We start from the raw sequence: 19,637 nt of genomic DNA on the forward strand, positions 1-19,637 counted from the left end.
TGTATGATGTGTCGCGAGGAAAACGAAACTAATTATCCATGAAAGATGCATAAATCCATTCATCAATATGATTGAGAAGAAACACATTAAGCAATAATATTCATGAAGCAAACCTATACTTGTTATCATTCCAAATCGTAATCACATATGATCCATCATGAAGAATAAGCGAAGAAAAATATGATCATTTTTTATTTTCTATGGACCATCACGTTCAATTGTATGTGAATATGATCTTTGCATATTATGGATCGACATATTTGCTCAAACATGAGAGCAATGATAAAAAGATATATTCTTGCATAATCAAGGGATAAACATATCGGGGTTTTGGATTACTTACTAGTAAAGTTTGAGGTTTTGAGAAGAGCAGGAATGGAAGATTTTTTGCCATTGTGCAATTTTTGCAATCCTATGGATACTTTGGCTCTAGAGGAATGCTAGAACCTTCAAGGGCTGTTCTAGATCTCCTAGCTTATTATGGGGTAGAGTGGTGTTTTTGGCATCTTTATGGCCCCTTTCTTTTGGATTTTCTATGGGCTTTCTCCATCTGACTGCCAAAAATATTGGAAGGCAAATCTAGCTTAATTTATTTGTTTGTTTGCACATTTCATGTTGTCTTTTGGAGGTTATCTCATTATCCTTTCCTCGTAATCCTGTTCTATTTTTGTTAATCAAGATTTTCTATTATACCAAAAAAAAAAAAGAAGACTAAACATGGAATAAACATTAATGATATGATATCTACATAATCCAAGTATGATATTTAATTAAATGAGGTAAGCAATACAAACATAAACTTTACCCTGGATCCTCATGTTTAACTTAACATGAAACTGTAAGTGAAAATAGAATTGTTGGACCGTGACTTGACTAAGCCTATGTCATAGGGTTAGGTTGAGCTAGCCTTGGGAATAGATAAACAATAATTAATAATTTCAAAAAAGAAAGCTATTTAAATAAAAATGAAGGACTAATCTATCAACAAAAATGCACAAAGATGTTATGGCTATAGATATGTGTTTGAAGTAAAATCCAAGGTTGCTTACTTATCCTTGTCTTGGATGGGGAATCAAATCCCTAGTAATTCAAAAGTCTCAATGAAGAGAAAATACCACTGGTACATGAAGGAAAGAACCCAATCAATCAAGAGAAAACATGTAATTGCATACCTTGAAACAAGAAGCAAAAGTTGTAACAAAACCAACTAATTGATTGTACCAAGTACTGTCATCTTAGAACAAATGTAAAAGGCTCCTTCTTGACTCTATTCTCCAATAGCTCGATATCCATTTCCAAAAGAGGCACCTTAGGCTTTTATTTATAGAAAACATGTAATTGCATACCTTGAATCAAGAAGCAAAGGTTGTAACAAAACCAACTAATTGATTGTAGCAAGTAATGTCATCTTAGAACAAATGTAAAAAGCTCCTTCTTGACTCCATTCTCCAATAGCTCGATATCCATTTCCAAAAGAGGCACCTTAGATTTTTAATTATAGACAAATTGGAGTCCTAGGTTAGGGTTTTGCCTTAGAAACTAAGTCAGCAATCTATGGGCCGAAAGTAGTCTAGAAGCTCATTAAAAATCAGAAATGTGGTATCTTAACTTGTGGCACTGCAAAGGGTACTAGATTGAAAAAAATGGCAAGAAAACAAACCTAGAGAAAGGGTGTCTTCTGGCACTTGTGGCATGCACCCCTGTTGCCTGGTAACACCCATCCTGCACCGCCCATTTCCAAGCTTTCTTCTCTTTTTATTTTGCCCTAATTTGAAATGTGCATTGCCCGAACACAAAATTAGGTTAAAACACACCCAACTCAAACTTTCTTAATACATGTACAAAATATCCTTGCAAGGTGTGTAATCTGCAAACTGAGTTCTTGATGGATTTAAGCTTAAACCCGTACAATTGAGCTTGGTGCACAAAACCAGGCTTCTACAGCTATTAACTGTGGATTTTGACTTTAATAAGCCTATGTTAATTTGTCCTACTAGGCAAGTTGTGCTCCATAAACTCTTTAGATTAGCGCCACTTTCTGTGTGATACATGCTTATATATTTCCAATATAGAATCTTGTGCGACTCAAAAAGTGACTTTCCTTGTTTGAACTTCCAAAAGTCAACTCTGCTTCTGTGTTTCTGAAAGGTTATCCTGAACTAATTTCTAAATTTTGGACTAAAGATTAGGATGACGTGCATTGTTCCCTTTCTTTTTATTTTTTTTCTTATTGTTTTAATTGATTCTATTTTTGTCCTTTGAATTGCAGATGATTTGGTTGTTGATCCACGCAATCTGGAGTGGATGAGGGAAGCTAATTGTCCTATTGTAAGTAAAAAATATTCATTGTCATACATTTCTGTATATTGTTTGTAAAACAAGTGTGTCTTTGAAGTTAACAGAGATGAAATAATTGCACATGTTATCTTGCACATTTGTTCTTCTGCGTGAGGTCCTGTGCCTGCTATGTTTGGTTTTCTGTCTTGAAATTATGAAAACTAAAATAAACTTTAAAAATTGCTATTTAAATGTTAAAAAGTTGAGAAGTTTGGAATTGAAAGAACATTGTCTCATTGTCATCTGTTCATAGACCATTGCAATTTGATTTTAGATTTGATGGGGTGAATGCATGCCTGGGTGCAAATCATTTAAGCTGTTCTTTTTACAGTTTTATAATATTTAGTAATTGAATGTACCTGTAACAAGTACTTCTGCATGACTATAAGAAGTCAATATTACATGCACACATAAGAACTAAGATGTAGAGATGTCAGCACTCACCAACGAGGGGGTTAGGTGATGCCGGACGCCAAAATAATTGACGGGAGAAAATTAAAAGAGAAGGTAAAGAAGATGAAGATGAAGAGAAAGAAAGCAGAAGAGGGAGAGAGAAAGTGGAGAGAGAAAATGGGCGCTTGAGAGAAAAACTAAGAAACATATTACAGTTTCAAAATCTCAATCAATAGTCCAGAAGGCAGTGGTTCAATAAACTAATCCTAACAACTAAAAGTTAAAAAATAACCTCAAAATGATTTAAATTCTAAAACATCCAAACATCCCAAATTAAAATGAAATTCTTAATTTTGCATTTGTTGAGTGCCTCTTCCGTACCTACTTTCACTTTGGATAAAATTGTTTTGCAAGCAAAAGTTTTTTTAAGGTTAAGGCTTTGCCCTGAATAATGGTTCTTAGCAGAATTAATACAAAGAATTAATGATGCAGGTATGAAGTTCTCTCAAAGATTTTAACCCAAACATGTATGTTGTGTGCAGTTGTTGTCAGAGAAAAACTTAAGAGGGCCCCCAGGGGTATGGAGCACTGCCTGGCATCTGCCCGTGGCCAATGAACAACTGCCTGGCTTCTGCCTCTGTCCAATCATGGTGAAGTTCCCACTAGGGTTTCAAAGGGCCACTGATCCTTCTGCGATGCTTGAAGCTCTTTGCTAGGGTTTGAAGCTCCGTTTCGTCCTGATGATCACTCTTTTTGTGAAGTTTCTTAGGCTTGCAACCTTTTGCCTTGATGTTTCTCCTGGCGACTGGGTCTCTTGAGACAATGAAGAAACTTGGTGACCATTCTCTGCGTCATTCCATTGTGCCAGGCGACCATGGAAGACCTCTCTTGATGGACCCTGACCTTTCCATTCCCATGATCCTAATTCCTTTGTATTGTTAACTTAAGCCAATAAAATTTCTGTCTTTCTCACCTTGTCGTTTTTTCTTTTCTCTACTTTTTTCTGCTATAACTTCTTTCCAGTTCTATAACCCCTTTCAGCAATTTGTCCTCGGCTATCAGAGTCTGGTCAACCTACTTCAGTGTGTTTGTTTTTTTTCTTGCATTTGGGAAGGCTTTTGAGCAACTCGTCACTGGTTTTCAGAGTACTCTTGAGCCATTTCAGTGAGAACCTTTGATGGTTTTTTAGGGCTTTCTTTGACCATAATAAATCTTCGGTCATGATATTTTCTGTCTCCATTGATGGTGAAATCGTTCTCCTTTGAATGATTCCCAATTCGCGTGCGCTCAGAATTGGGGAAAGATCTGGAGTGGGGTCGGCTATATGAATCCTTTATGCGATCGTGGACCATTTCTTTTGATAGATTCAAAGATATTAAATCCTTACTCACTATCTCCTCCAAAGTTATTTTAGGTCTACCCCTACTCCTTCTACTGCCCCTCACAATAACTAAGTCACTCTTCCTCACAGGTGCACTATGTGGCCTACGTTGTAGGTGTCCATACCATCTGTGTCGCCCCTCCCCTTTCTTATCTTCTATAGGCGCTACCTACCATCTCAGTATCCTTGGGTAAAAACAATGAGAAATCCAGGTAGATCACTGAGCATGTGTCTGATATCAAATAAATTTGGATGCATAATTGTAATAGAGAAATTCTTTTATTCCAGGGGAAGATTCTCTCTGAGAATTCCAGGGGCTAAGGAGGCTTCCGGTTGGTGGTCTTTTTGCAAAACTTTGTTAGAAGGCAAAAGAAAAATAGATAAACAACCACAGCAGAATCTAGGTCTCTCTTGCAAAAATTGTGGATCAGAGACAGTGAAAAATGAAGGTAGAAATCCTGAGCTTAATGTGTTCACAAGTTACTGCATCTTTGCAGAGATGGTAAAGTATGTAGTTTATGGTGATTAGAGCTGGAATATTTCTGGTGAAACTAGCTAGAAAGCTCAACAAGGCAAATCACTGGAAATTGAAAGAGGAAATCTGGGAGGGACTTATTCTTGGAACTTTTTCAGACCTAAATCTGGTTCAAATTCAGAATTTTATTCTCTTAAAAATGGGCTGAAAATCATTAATATAGAGAATAATTTTTACACTATTCGGTTTGGGCCAGGGGACCTATGTTTGAAACCAGTCTACCCATTAGGTCCAAGGTGGGGCAAATGGGCTGGTCTAGCTTGGATAGAAAAGGAAAAATGCAGTTTTTAAATACTCAGGGCCTGAAGGGGATTTTTCTTATGATGGGGGCTTGATTGTAAACAGTAAAGGGTTTTCAAGGGCAGTAACAGAAGGGAAGTCAGAGCAGCAGTTGATTTTGAACAAGGAGGACAATCAACTTTTGCCAATTATAGACAATCCACAGGTTTCAGAAACACAGAAGGAGAAGTCTGGGAAAGGTGTTGCATTTCAAGCACCTAATCAGATCTGCCGAGAGTGTATTGGGGATATAGCAGAATTTTCAGAGTAATTGTCATGTGAAGACTATACAAGAAAGGCTGGTTATGCAGAGAATATTATGGAAACTAAAGTAATAAACAACAAGAATTCAGGCAGGGCTTTGGATTTGGAAAGTACAGTTTCTTATAAGCAAGGAAGTAGCGAAGGGGTGTTGTCGGATAACCAAAAACTGGATCATATATCTGACTGGGATAATGAAGTGGAAGACTGGTATGAAGACAAGAATAATCTGCAACTGGATCAGATTCAGGAATATGAGGATGAGGGCTTTCCTACATCTCAGCTGAAAGCTATAGTTAATTCAGTGGATGCTGTAAATTCAAAGAACTATTTGAGCAAGTGTTATACTGCTAACTCTACACAAAAGGCACTCTTGAAGGAGATAGGGAATCATGTCAAATTGTCTTTATTCTGATCAATCTGGTAAGTTTCTTTCAAGTTTCTCTATAGGTTCAAAAAATCTTTTGGATGAGAAAGCTTTGGTTGCTGATAAACTCTTGAGGAAATCTTTGTGCTGTTCTTCTCCTCTGAATCTTAATTCTGCATTTGTTACTTCTGATGTTCATTATGAGTCATTTAATTCTGGCAAAGGGATCCTACCTATGCCTGGGGCTGATATAATTGAAACAAATTGTCTTTCTTGGCAAAGAGATTTAGATTCTGTAGGAGTGACTTTAATTCTTGATCCACTGGGAGGTGAGAGGGACAGTTGGAACCCACAGGACCTTTTAGATAAATTGAGGTGCTCTGTTGTTAACCCATTAGGCCTGGAATTCAAAGGCTGTGCCCCCTAGAACCTATGAAAAAAAAAAGTGGGAAAAAAACTGCAAAATTTAGCCTCTTGTATAAACTATGGAGGGTGAGGGGGGGGGGGCGGGGGGGGGGGGAAGGAAAAGAGGGTTAGGGGCAGCACATTTGTAGAATGAAGATACTGAGTTGGAAAGCTAGGGGTTTGGGCTGTTTTGATAAACATCATCAGATTAAATATATTATATTCAAGGGTGCCCTGACATTATTATGATCCAAGAATCTAAATTGGAGATGGTGGATGGTTTTCTTGTTAGGACTTAAGAGCATCTGTGATTCTAGATTTAAAGACTGGGTGCGGTTAGCGTCTACTGGTTTCTCGGGGAGCATGGTTATTATTTGTCATACCAGATTTGCTTGCAAATTGGATTTTCTCATTGGTTCTTTTTCTGTCAGTTCACTTAGAAGTCATAGTTTAGGGCCAATGGCGGTTTACCTTGGTTTATGGTCCTAATGATCCTTGGCTGAGAAGTATTTTTTGGGAAGTGTTAGCTGCAGTTCATGGCATGTGTTCCCCTAGTTGGTGTTTGGGGGAAGATTTTATTTCCATTCGTTTTGCAAATGAAAATTTGGGAGGCTCCAGAATATTTTCAAGCATGAGGGGTTTTGTTATATCTATTAGGGAATGTGAATTGAGGTACATCGCTCTTTCTAATGCTCTTTTTTCTTGGTTTTCTGATGGCTCTAGATCTTTAGCTACTAGGATTGATAGGTTCCTGCTCGCTATAGATTGGGAAGATGCTTTCCTACTCTTACCTGAGAAGCACTCCCTAGAGTAGTTTCTGACCATTGCCCCTTATTCTTGAATCAAATCCTGTTAAATGGAGCCCAACTCCGTCTAGATTTGAAAACATGTGGCTTACTCATAACGATTTTTGGAGTTTGATTAGGAGTTGGTGGGGGGAGTATGCTGTGGAAGGGTGGGAAGGTTTTTGCTTTATGAAAAAAACTGAAGTATTTGAAAGCGAAATAAAAAACTTGGAGTAGTTAGACCTTTGATGATGTTAGATCTAGGGAAAGGAATATTCTTGAGGAGTTGGGAGCAATTTATAGACTAATTGAGGAGGGTCGGATTTCTAAGGACATTGCTGGAAGACCAATCTAGTTGTCCAATGGGTTTGAGCTAGTTTTTTTTTTTTAGGGAAGAGAAAGTACTTAAATTTTGATTTGAATGGAAATTTCGATGGTCTCAATTTATGGAAATTTCAAAGGAAATTTTGAATTTTGATTTAAAGAAATTACGGAATTTTATAGTAAATGATGGAAATTTACAACAAAACTTTAGGAAATATTAAAATAGATGATTATGCTTAATATGGTATCAAAATACATTAAAAAATGCATGTATGGCAAGTTTTTAGTATGTAGGGTATTAAACTGCATATTGTAAAACAAGCTATGAAGTGAAGAACATTCAAATAATTATAAAATTTTGAAGCTATTCCTTTGATGATTTAAGCCAACAAATTTATCATTTTAAATAACCACATTTTCAATAAATATCATACATTTAATGATCTAATACCACATGGAGTTTCTTGGTGGCTCAAAGTCATCTCTCCTATCCCTATCATTGGGTCTTCGAGATGACGTATATTGTTTTCAATAATCACTCCATGTCATATAATTTCCAAAATATTGAGTATAGGTGTACATATGTTATTCATACTCCTCCATAGTCATCTAATTCATGGCAATTTCTACTCGGCTAGAAGATCTTCTTGTACTAGGATGTCTTCTTGCAGGGTCTGCTTCTTGTGTATGTCCATAGAATTGTTTTGCATTTGCATGCTAGCCATACCCATATTATTGGCCTATTTGTGTATGAGGTGCAATAGTTGTAATATAATATGTATATTCAACATATTCATAATATAATGTGTATTAGACATACTCGGTTAATATAAATGAAATTCATATCTCAATTGAAAAAATTATTTATTATGCAAATAAAGATAATTTAGAGATGAATGGTTAAATCAAAGTTGTAAGTTCAAATTTTCATATAATTTCAAAGTCATTATAATATTTTGTTTTAGTAAAAAAATAAGATAAATTAAGAGGGAAGTTTCACTTTATGTCTATACCTCGTATTTGAATTCCAAGGAAAATTCATTAAAATTTAGATAAGTTTCGCTAAAATTTTGAGATTTCAATAAATTTTAGATGTTTCTCTAAAATTTTGGCGGAAGTTATGTAAAATGGACATCCACTACCATTTCAATTTCGAGGATGATGGAAAGCAGAAATTTCGACAAAATTTTTGACAATTTTGTGGAAATTTATGATCATGATTATTCCTCTAGTTTTGTCAATCAAGACAATATCATATTCAAATAATATACACGATGTAATGGAAAACCACCAATGGAGAACTTTGAGTCCTTATCTTGACTACCATGTAAACATCTAAAGTTCACCATTTGTGGTTCTCCATCACCATGGAACCTTATTTGGATATTTCTAGCAAGTTTATCCATCACTATAGCAAAAGGATAAGGACCCAAAGTAAATCCTTGATGTGTACCTATTTTGATAAGAAATTCCTTAGACTCTCCTACTTAATGACATCTATATACCTACTATATACTCCATTTTGTCTAGAACCCACCATAGAACTTCCCTAGGTACTCTTATCATAAGGTTTTGCTAGGTCAATAATAATCATGTGCAAAAGCCTCATATTCTTCCTAAACTTGTCCATTAATCTTCTTAATAGATATTTTGCTTATGTGGTTGATCTCCTAGGCGCCAAAGGAATGGTTTTTTTGTAACCCTGGTTTTAATCGTATTCCAAAGTTTGATTGTATGACTCGTATGTTTAATTCCACAATAATTTTTACTAATTTGAATATCAACTTTATTTTTTGTATCTATATCCTTTTCTTCAATTATAGTTTTGGTTGATCATGGGTTGGGAGGTGATCCGTCCTTTCTTCCTCTTTCCTCATAAGATGCGGCCTAACTCTCAAAAAATTCATTTGCTGCACTTAGGTCTTCTACTAGTCAGAATTCTAAACTATGCAATGGCTATTTGAATACTTTTAAGAAATTTTATAGCTACAAATGCAAAAACAGTTCTCCACATCCTTACTAGGTATGAGTTAGACTACTCGTGTAGGATGGAAGTCAGCCTGGTAAAACAGATTTCATCCTGCCACCAGGGTTCCTAATCGCTCTATTTAGACATTTCCTTATCAAGGTGTGCTAAAGCTATTCATAGTTGGTATTTCTAAGTGGCAAGGAGGGCTTTGGGCAAATAGCAACTTGAAAGTACTTAACTTCAGTTCCAGTAATGAAAGATGTGAGTTTAGGAGTGGATTCCGTTCATGTGGCATTTTCTCAGTCCTTATAATATTGTTAAATAAATTTATAAACCATATTATTCTCTTATCAAATGTAGTAAAGATAATCATGTATCATCCTGCCAAGTAGCGTTCTACGAGTTAGTTGAATATGGTCCTAAATTTTGACATAAAATGGCATTTTCAAGACTGAAACCTATACACCTGTGCCTAACAGCCCGAGTCTTGACAGATGCATGCATAGAAAACCTCCTCCTTGCATATATTGAGGATCATTTTGAGAATCTTTGGTGGTAAGTGCAATATTGAAGAAGTTCAGAGCTTAGTTTTACTAAAAGCAAGAGTTGGACATGATACTAAATTTGGAATAAAATGATGTCTCAATACTTGGACTTGTATGTTGATAGATGATTGGTGTGCACTTTCATGGATAGATGACTGGTGTGATGTTTTTGATCAGATGACAAGTGTTTTTACGTATATTTTAGGAAATTCAGCCTGGATAAGCCAATGCCAATCTAATCTTAGTATTCATAGACCAAAACAAAAGTATAAAGATAGTGGTCAATAGATGCTAACTTCACGAGTTGGAGATAAGCAGACTCAATGCCAAAGAATTTCCCGCCGCTACCATATTTCCTGATAAATGCAAATCAAATAGATGGAACATGAAGCACAAATCAGTTAATGACTGGGTCATGAAACAAAGAATTCTGTTAGAAATGCCACATTCTTGAGGACTATTATAATCGTGCTCAAAGCTAGCATGGATTTGGTATAATAGGATATAATATAATTGGGATGCAAGAAAATGCTCTAAATAGAACATAATAGGGGGAGAAGGCTCTGGCAGAGGAGGCTAGATGAGAGGTGGCTAGGGTATTCTGCATGAACGATGGGATGATGAAGGTTGGGTGGGCTTGGCTTGGGTCTTTGAAAATTAGTTTAGACATGGGCTGGCTGTTTTTGAGAGCAATAAAGACCTTTAAAATTTTCTGATGGTCTTGTTAGTTAAGGAGGCTCAAGAGCAGAGCCTGATTCTATACCGGGCGAGTTTAGAGAGGAGAAAATTCAGCAGGGTGAATCACAGTTTGGCCAATCGAAAGGGCAAGCCTGAATGCGTAGTCAGGGTTCCAGTCAAAAAGCCTTCTGATGAAAACCTGTGAGGCTACAGGAATTAATCTCTCCTCAGAACAGAAGAAAGATGCGTGCAGCTCAGAGCCTTGATCGTCTTCTAACAAGCTCTATGGTGGTAAGAGGAGAGAAGCAGTTGCTCTGAAAACAAAAAATGGAAAAGGAGGTAGAATCTGATAGATGGGCTGCTAAAAATTCTACTAATTTTCTAGGGTGTGTCTCTCCTATTCTGGAGAAGAATGATAGTATGCAGAGTTCCAGGATTGAGTTTTGGGGGATCTTCTTCTAAGAATTTTAATTCTTGTGGAGTTGAAAATCAAGACTTTATTGCTTGTTTGAAATTGAATTAGATGATAAGGGAGTCCATTCGAATAATTTGAAAAATCGAAAGGTTATTGCTTGTTTGAAATTGAATTAGATGATAAGGGAGTCCATTCGAATAATTTGAAAAATCGAAAGGTTTACGCTCGCCGTAAGGAAGTGCAATTGGGTTTTGAGAGGAGGAAGTATTTTGAAGAAAATGGGGATTCATATGATGACAAAACAAAAAAAATATCTTAAGAGAGATTCTAAAAGTGTTTTAGTACAGTGGAGGAGCCAGCTCGTGAAAAGTCCTCTTATTGTACATCTCTCTTTTGCTCATTATCATGTTGCTAGTAAGATTTGATGGTGTGGGTTTGTTCAATATAGATCAAAGGGAAATCCTTCAATGTGAGATTGAATGAGGTAGGGATGGTTGGAGCTCTATTTGTTCTTGAGAAGAATCGTAAATGCAATCTGCAATCAGTGGGTATGACTCTTCAGCCACGACTTCATGGTTTTCTCAAGGGTTCTCATCTCCTGTTGGTTGGTTGAGCAAGGGCTTTTGAAGATTTTTCAAGTAGGTTATGTGAATTACTGGATGGGGGATTCATGCGACTAAGGCACGAAAGTTCTTGGAAATAGGGCATGGATGGAGGGGTGAAAGATATTTCATTTTTGTTCCTGAATGGCTGATAGGGATGGATTGTCTCGATTTGGGGGTGCTTTTATTGCTTTGGAGAGCTCTTGTTGGTCAAGCTCTAATGTAGCAAATAACAAGAATGAAAATTGCTCATGAAGTCTAATCGTTTCTGATAGGGTAGGTGATGGTGGTGATTGATCAATCTCTAAGAGTGTGCAGGAGGTAGTCTATGCTTGTGGATAAAGAATGCAAGAGAAGTTCATTTAGTCAGCTACACACAATCAATCAACGATGGTAGGGGCATTGCTTCCAGCTGAGCAACTAGGATCAAAAGCGGCTAGGGTTTCTTGCAGGGATGATGGGTTGACGAAGATTGAGTGGGCTGGGCCTGGCTTATTTTTCGATTAATATAGACTTGGCTGTTTGAAAATAATAAAACTCTTTTAAACTCTTTGCTGGGCTTGCTAGTTAAGGAGGCCCAAGAGCAATTTTATGAATGAACACTAGGCTTGGGTAGTGAAAAAACACAGTGGGGTCAATAAAATGGGCAGGCCTGAAAGTCTTTACAAGTCCCTGACCATAAGGAAGCCCTACCACCCAAGTCTGGTGAGGTTGTGGGAGTTCAGAGTTCTTAAGAGCAGAAGCAAGATGAGTTGTGTTCATCTTAGAACAAGGTATAGGGTGTTCTGATTGGCCCTGATTGTGCTCCTCTTTTTCGAACAACATCCTCGGTGGTCTTGGGGAGGGATGCTTCGATAATTGTAAAGAGCAGGCAATGGAAGTAGGAAGTCATGTTGCTTCTCCTCAGCAAGAGAAGAATGATAATAGGGGGAGTTTCAGGGATGAAAGGGAGGATTCTATTTTTAAGAATCTTAACTCTTGGGAGTTTTGAAACCAATACTTCATTTTTGTGTCAGTTGGAAATCTAGCTCATAAGGGAGTCAATTTGGATAACTCGAGAAGTGGAAAGGTCTACATCTGCCATAAGGAAGTGCAAATGGGTTTTGAAGGGAGGAAACTTATTGGAGATAAGTGAGATTGGTGAAGTGACAAAACATATAAAATTATTAAGAGAGATTCCAATGGTGCTCTAAGTATAGTGGTGGAGCCAATCAATGGGAGGGCCAAATTGTGCTAGGGTAGTAAGAGATGGGGAGATGTTTCGGATGAGGATAGTTTAGGGAGTAGTGATTTTGAATGCGAAAAAGGTTTACTTTTGGGTCATATTCAGGATCAGTATGGATTTTCCTACGATTTTTCTACTGATTGCATTGGGGATTTACATTATGTGCTGCCTCCTCCTTTAGAAGGCTTTGAGGGACTTGTTATGTTTGAAGATGAGGTTACTAAAGATGAACGTTGGGTTAAGGATGGAATTCTGCCTCCTCCAGTTCCAGAAATTTCTAGGAAGGACATTGAAACCCAGAGTTTGCTGGATGACTTGGGCCTTGATGGGGGCAAATCTATAGTGAAGAAGTGTCAGAGGGAATTAGCTAATTTGAGGTGTTCAGTAAACTATGATGGGAAGGGATGAAAAAGGGGATTTCATGGCTGATTATAGCAGACCTTTTGTTTTGCATCTATTTTTATTTTTTTCTTTTTGAGTTTTTACTTCTGTTTTTTATCTTCTTTTTGAGGATTTAATATCCTCCGTATGATTGTACATTCTCTTTCTCAATTATTTTCTTTATCATTTAAGAAAAAATGTATAGTGGAGGACCCAATTGTTGAGAGGATTAATACTAGTAAGGATAGTAAGATATGGAAGGATGAAGTGCGGATAGTGCTGATTTCGAATGTGACGTGGGTTTACTTTTGGATCAAATTTAGGTGCAGTAAGGATTTTTTCTGACTTTTCTTCTGATTGTCTTGGGGATATGTCTTATGTGCTGACTCATCCTCTAGAAGGTTTAAATGGGAATATTTTTTAGAACAATGTTTCTAAAGAACTGAAGGTAAAAGATGGAATTCTGGCCAATCCAGTTGAAGAATCTGCTGAGAAACATTCAAACTCAGAATTTGTTGGATAGCTTGGGCCTTATGTTGGCTAATCACAGAGGAAATGAAGTTAGGCTTGATGGTGGTAAATCTGAGGCGAAGAAGGGTCAGAGAGAATTAGCGAATTTATCATTTATGGAAAGCCCAAGTCTTGGTTTAAAGCATCTAAGGTGTTAGACAAGGGTGTCTGCTTTCTCCTTTTCTATTCATAATTGTTCTTGATGCTTTAAGTAGGATATTTAAGAGAAGAGTGGATAGAAGCTTAGGGAATAGGGTGGCATATGAGGATTTATTTATCTCACATTTTCTGTTTGCAGAGAACACCATCCTTTTCCTGTTGAATGACGTGGATAATTTTGTTAATGTGTTACCCATCTGCAGATTTGTTAGAAATTCTTGAGATTGAGTATTGACTTATCTAAGAGTGGGGTAGTTGGCATCGGTGTAGACTGTAGAGTTGAGTGTTCTTTCTTATTATAGTAGGGTGTCTAGCTGTGGTGTCTTGAGTTGACTTGGTCTATTACTCAGGAGTTCCCATAGATGCTAATCCCAAAACATCTTGTTCTTGGGATTCGGTTTGCAAGAGTGTGTCTTAAGAGGTTGGATATGTGGGATAGGGCTTTTTAGTATTCATATTACTCTATTCAGGCTTGACTCTTCTGTATTGTTATGTTACTTCTTTGTCTTATAAGATACCAGTTTATGCTGGAATTTTTATGGTCAGGAATGGGGGAAGGACGAGGGATCATCTTATGAGCTGGAAGAGTTGGGTTTGAGTAATTTGGTGTCCAAAAACATTTCCTTGGCAAGGAAGTGATTATGGTGGTTTCCTTTTACATGACCCTCTTAAGGCACAGGGTAATCTGTAGTATGCTTTGACACTAGTTTAGTCGCAATAGTATGAGCTTTTAAAGAATGGTTGGGATTCTAAAGTTGGATCAAAGATTATTTTTGTGAATCCTTATAAAATTGTTTCAAAGATATACCATGCTTTTCTGCCTCATGTTCGTTACAAGGTTGGTAATGGGAAGAGAATCCACTTTTGTTAGGATCATTGGGTTGAGAATGCTCCTTTGATTCAAGCTTTTTCTCATCGTTCTTGTTTATCCAGCCTTCATGATGCACCAGTTCTTTGATTTCTTCTTATTTTTGGGAGTGTAGAGTCTTATAATTTTATATTTTTGAGGAACAGGAATGAGAGATAGCGATCTGATTGTGCTATTGAACGCACTTGCTCCTTTTCATAGATTTTTGGGGAGCAACACCAGAACCTTTGGGTTCTGGATGCTTCCGAAACCTTTATGGCAAATATGTCTCTTCTCATTTGACTCATGTTCCTAGTGCTATTCTTTCCCCAATATATTCTTTTATTTGGAAAACTAAGGTCCTATAGTTGTGGAAAATAGTTCATTTTTTATTTCTGGCTGACCAAAAAATTACAAAAATGCAACTATGTTTTTCAATTTACAAAGTTTATGTGGAGAAGCTCGAAAACATAAAAAATAATGATAATAAAAGAAACTGCTTTTCTAGTTTTTTATACAAATGCTGGAAAACTAGAAAACATGATAGTATCTCTGTAGTTCTCTAGAAAATTAGAAATGAAAAGGAAACTGTTCCTGACAACTGAACAGGTGCTTTCCACAAAAAATAATGACTTTAACTTGGACTATAAGATTGATATGGGTGATTTGCTTTAAGGGAGAAGGCCAAATGAGGCACTATCACCATATGCGTGTGTTCTTAGAAAATGGGGGCACATTTTTACATTTGTTCTGCATTGATTTTTTTCATGGAATATGTGGAATCTGTTTGGTGTTTTTGGAGATTGTTGGGTTTGTCCTCCTTTGGAATACCTTTTTCTTCCTCATTATAGGGGTTTTGGAAAGGAGATGGAGAGGAGACCTCTTTGAAGGTGTACGGATTTTTCTATTATTTGGTGCATATGGTTCAAGAGGAATGCTAGAATCTTCAAGAGTATTGCTATTTCCCCTAGAGCCTCTCTGCATAAAAGCAGGGTTAAGGCTGCATACACTTTGATGAACCCTTCTTTCTTTTGGTTTAGAGTAGTGTAGAGTGTTGTTTCTCACATTCCTTTGATTTTCTGCTGATATCATTTTTAGAGGCGTCTCTTTAACAGATATGCTGCTAGACTAGAAGCCTTGCTTCATTAGTTTTTATATTGTTGATAGTTTTTCATTATGTTATGTTGTTTCCTTGAGTTGGTTGGTGTATTTCTAGTCTTAAAGTGTAAAATGGTCAATTTATTATAACAGAAAAAAAATACTAGAATGGTTTTTGAATAAATCTGTCTTGCTTATCTTCTATATTTTCCCTTTTATCTTGCTTTAGCTTGTACCCATCTCTCTTTTTTCTCACTTAATAAATTTTTATTCACTATTAAAAAAAAAAAACATTTATGTTAGAAGTACTCTTTGAGGACTAATGCTCTTCTCTTAAAGCCCAAATTCTACTTGGAAATTCTTTAATTGTTGGATCATGAATGATTAAATATATTCTTATATGATTTCAGTGATTTTCAATCTGTGTTCCTTTGGTGTTCCCAACATATATTCCAATTGATGCAAAAAACAATTTTGTAGTGATATCACAAATTTACTTCTGAAGAATCTCACGGTCTGAATTGTTATGCTACAGGTGGCTGATGTTACACATTCATTACAACAGCCTGCTGGGAAAAATGTATGGATTGTTTCATTTCATGTTTAAAACTTTAAAGAGATTGCCTTGCTGTATATTTTTATGCAGTTTGTAGCAGATCTAGAAATATTGTTGTACATCATGATAAGTGTTTCAGACTATACTTCTTTTTTGGTCAATAAAGCAGAAAGAAGTATTACTACGTGGACCCCCAGTGGACGTCTATGCATGTATAAACTCATTGACAAGCCAGATCTAACTAAATCTAAAATGTACTGCAAATCCTCATCTCAAATCCCAGTGCACCAGAAGTGTAAACTCTTTAGCCACCTATCTTTGAGCCTTGAGAGGCACACTTTTCTCCCCTCTAAACACAGTTCTGTTTCTTGCCTCCATAGAGCCCAAAAAATAATGGGAGGGCTTACGATAAAAGTTTTATCCTCTATACAAGTCTTTAAACAAAACCAAGCCCGTCACTCCCAAGCTATTGAATCTGCCATAGTCCATGATAAACCCAACATTGAGAGAACCCCATTCCGGAACTCCTTAGACCTCTTACAATGGAGAAGGTGGTTTAGAGTCTTAACTGCTCCTTCACATAGAAACCACTTATTCACCAAAAGTTTATCCCTCATCAAAAGATTAGGTATAGTCAAAATTTCTTTCCCATGCTGCATCCCTAGCGGTGAAAGCAAGAAATCTTGGCAGGGCCTGTCACATCCCACTGTCACATCCCAATCATAAGGTTTGCAATCTAATGAGACTAGAAAAGTTAAGGAGGTAAAGACATGGAGGGATTTTTCATATTCTGAAAGTGAATATAATGGCAATTTTGATTGTGTTGGTGGTTTGTTGTTGGATAAGATTTGAGAGCAATATGGGTATGTTTCTGACTCCTGCGATGAAATAGGGGATTTATTTTTTTATGTCCATCCACACCTGTTGGAAGGTCTGAAGGAAGTTTCTATTTTTGATAATGATGGGTTGCTGAATAAGTTTCAGCATAGGGATGGAATTTTGCCTACACCAGTGGAGGTGATTCCAGAGGAGTTAGAATCTCAAAATTGTTTGGATAAAATGGATATAAAGCTGAGTGATATTGGAGGAAATGAAGTGTGTTTGCATGGTGGCTAAAGTCAAAAGTGGAAGGGTCAAAGGGAATTAGTGAATTTGAAGAGTTTTGTAAAATATGATGGAAAGGGTTTGAAGAGGGGGTTTCTTAGTTAATTTTGTTTAGTTTTATTTTGGGATCTTGGATTTTTTTTTTTTTTCCACTTTTCGTCTCTTTTTATATGGTGGACTCCTTGTCCCGGCATATTGTACCTTCTCTTCTTTCTACCTGATATACTTCTTTTGTTATCTAGAAAAAAAAAAAAATCAACCCAAAGGCATTTGTAATTTTTTCAAGATGTTGGGAAAATTTTTCTGCAGCTGCTTTTGTGAAAATTTACTTTCCAAAAATCATATTTTCATTGCTAAGAGCCAAAGTTTCAATTTCCAGGAAATAAACTCAGCATGCTCAATATCAACTCTAGAAAAGCCATAAATTTTGAAGTTTATGAATGTAGACAACAGTGAAGGGAAAGATTTCTTAAAATTCTTTTGTTATGAGGCTATGAGCACCACTATTAGCAATATATGTATCGGCATGTGGTTGAGGGGTTGGATTGGTGTCTCATTTCATGTGATCAATTGGAGGGGTGGGAGAGGCCTTTTGAGGAGGAGGTTAATTAGGCAGTGTTTGCATAGATCATGAGAATACTCCCTGGCTGGATCCTTGGTGGGTTTAATATATATTTCTTTCAGTGGTGTTGGGATGTGGTTAAAGTTGATACAGTGGATGCGTTTAAGGATTTTATTGCTAATGAATGATACCTATAAACTTTATTTCCATTACCTTACTTCTAAGATGGATCACTATCTTATGGTTAATGTTTTTGGCTTATTTTTTTATCATGTGCGTGTATAAGATTATTGCAGACATTCTTGCTTACAAAATTACTGAGGTGTTAGGTGATACAATTTCAAGCTGTCAATCTACTTTTGCTGGTGAGAAGCATATTTTGGATGCATCCTTGTGGCTAACGAGGTTGTTGAAGATGCTAGAAGTATGGACCAAAATCTAATTTTTAAATCAAATTTTAAGAAAGCTTATGATGGGGCAACTGGGAATCTTTTGGATAAAATGTTTTGGTTCAAGCTGGGGAGGGTGCATTAGGGGCTGCTCTTCTACTGCATTCTTTTCAGTTGTTATTTATGGAGAACCTAATATTTTGGTTTTGGCTTCTACAATTTCAGAAAAGTGGATCTGCTATGTCCTTTCTTTCTTTATTTTGGCTGTTCATGCTTCGAGTAGGATGATACAGAGGGCTGTTGACGGGGTTTCATCCAAGGTGTTGCAGTGGGGAGGGATGTTGTGGTTTCCTCGCATTTGCAATTTGATGATACTATTTTATTCATGTCTGATGATAGGTCCTCATTCTGTAAAATTATTAATGCTCTACAGGTTTTTGAGTTAGATTCAGGGCCTACAATTAATTTGGGTATGTCTGGTCTAGCTACTCTGAATTTGAGTCCAGAGGTAATCTCTAGCTTTGCTGCTCTTGTGGGTTACAGTGGCCTCGTCGTATTTTAGTTTTTTAGGAGTTCCTTTCGGCGGTAATCCTTGCTCAGGGAGATTCTGGGATCCTGTGGTTGCAAGATTTCTAAACAAAGGGTGTTTTTCTTCCTTGTGGGGCTGTATGTCTTTGATCCAGGCTTGTCTTTTGTTGATTCCTCTTTATATTGTTCTTTTTGCAGCCACATTGGAGTGTATTACGAGAAATGTTCTTGGTTAAGCATGGATGCGAGGAGGGATCATCTTGTGAGTTTGGGAGGTTATTGGTAGGTCTAAGTATGAAGGGGGCTTGAGTCTCGGTAATTTGGTGCCTTAAATTGCCTTGGTGGGTATATGGTTATTGTTTTTTCCTTCGAAAACAAATTCACTTTGGAACACAGTAACCAGAACTAAACTTGGCGTGCAAGAAAATGGACGTGATGCAAATGTTGGATGAGGGGTTACTCATTAAAACAGATGGAAATTCATTAGCATGTATCTTCCCTTTTCTTTCCTTGTACTAACTAAAGTGGGAGACATTGATTCCTAAATCATAGGTCTAGACTCATCCCTTTCATTAAAAAGGCTTGAAAAAAAATCAGTTCTTTTCATTTTCTATCAAGTAAGAAACAGAGACAACCTCACCCCCTTCTCCAGCTCCTCACTCCAAGAGTTCCTAACCAAAGATCAAAAAGGCTATCATTGGGCCACTTGTTTTCAAACCTAAGCAGAGTAGGACCCCACTTGACCTTGCTAGATTAACAAAAAACAGGAAAATAATCTGACTCTGGTCAAGAAAAAACACTCTGGGAAAGATTGGGAAACTGCTCTCCCCACTTACCAGTCAATACGAAGCAAAACCTATCTAACCTACCAGCAGCCAATCTAACCCCAACCACAATCCAAGTAAAAAGAGCATGTTCCAAAGATAAAATCCCTCAAACCACACTCCCTAATAAAACTATCAAAATTATTTAACTTATAAAAAGAGCACCAAGTTATTTGTC

At 36.8% G+C, this 19,637-nt stretch overlaps 1 protein-coding gene across 8 annotated transcripts in view; it reads left to right on the forward strand.

Annotated features, from left to right (window-relative positions):
- LOC131143775 (2-dehydro-3-deoxyphosphooctonate aldolase) overlaps window positions 1–19,637 on the forward strand; it is a 65,640-nt gene that overhangs the window by 36,583 nt on the left and 9,420 nt on the right. For all 8 annotated transcript variants that reach the window (XR_009133671.1, XR_009133670.1, XM_058092088.1 and 5 more), the window contains exons 9-10: window positions 2,270–2,328; window positions 16,032–16,076. Coding sequence is in view for 6 of the 8 variants with exons in the window: in XM_058092088.1 (XP_057948071.1) it covers window positions 2,270–2,328; window positions 16,032–16,076 (104 nt within the window). In the remaining 2 variants the exon portion in view is untranslated. The remainder of the gene's footprint in view (window positions 1–2,269; window positions 2,329–16,031; window positions 16,077–19,637) is intronic.

This window comes from Malania oleifera, chromosome 12 (genome assembly GCF_029873635.1).
Source record: "Malania oleifera isolate guangnan ecotype guangnan chromosome 12, ASM2987363v1, whole genome shotgun sequence".
Taxonomy (NCBI): domain Eukaryota; kingdom Viridiplantae; phylum Streptophyta; class Magnoliopsida; order Santalales; family Ximeniaceae; genus Malania; species Malania oleifera.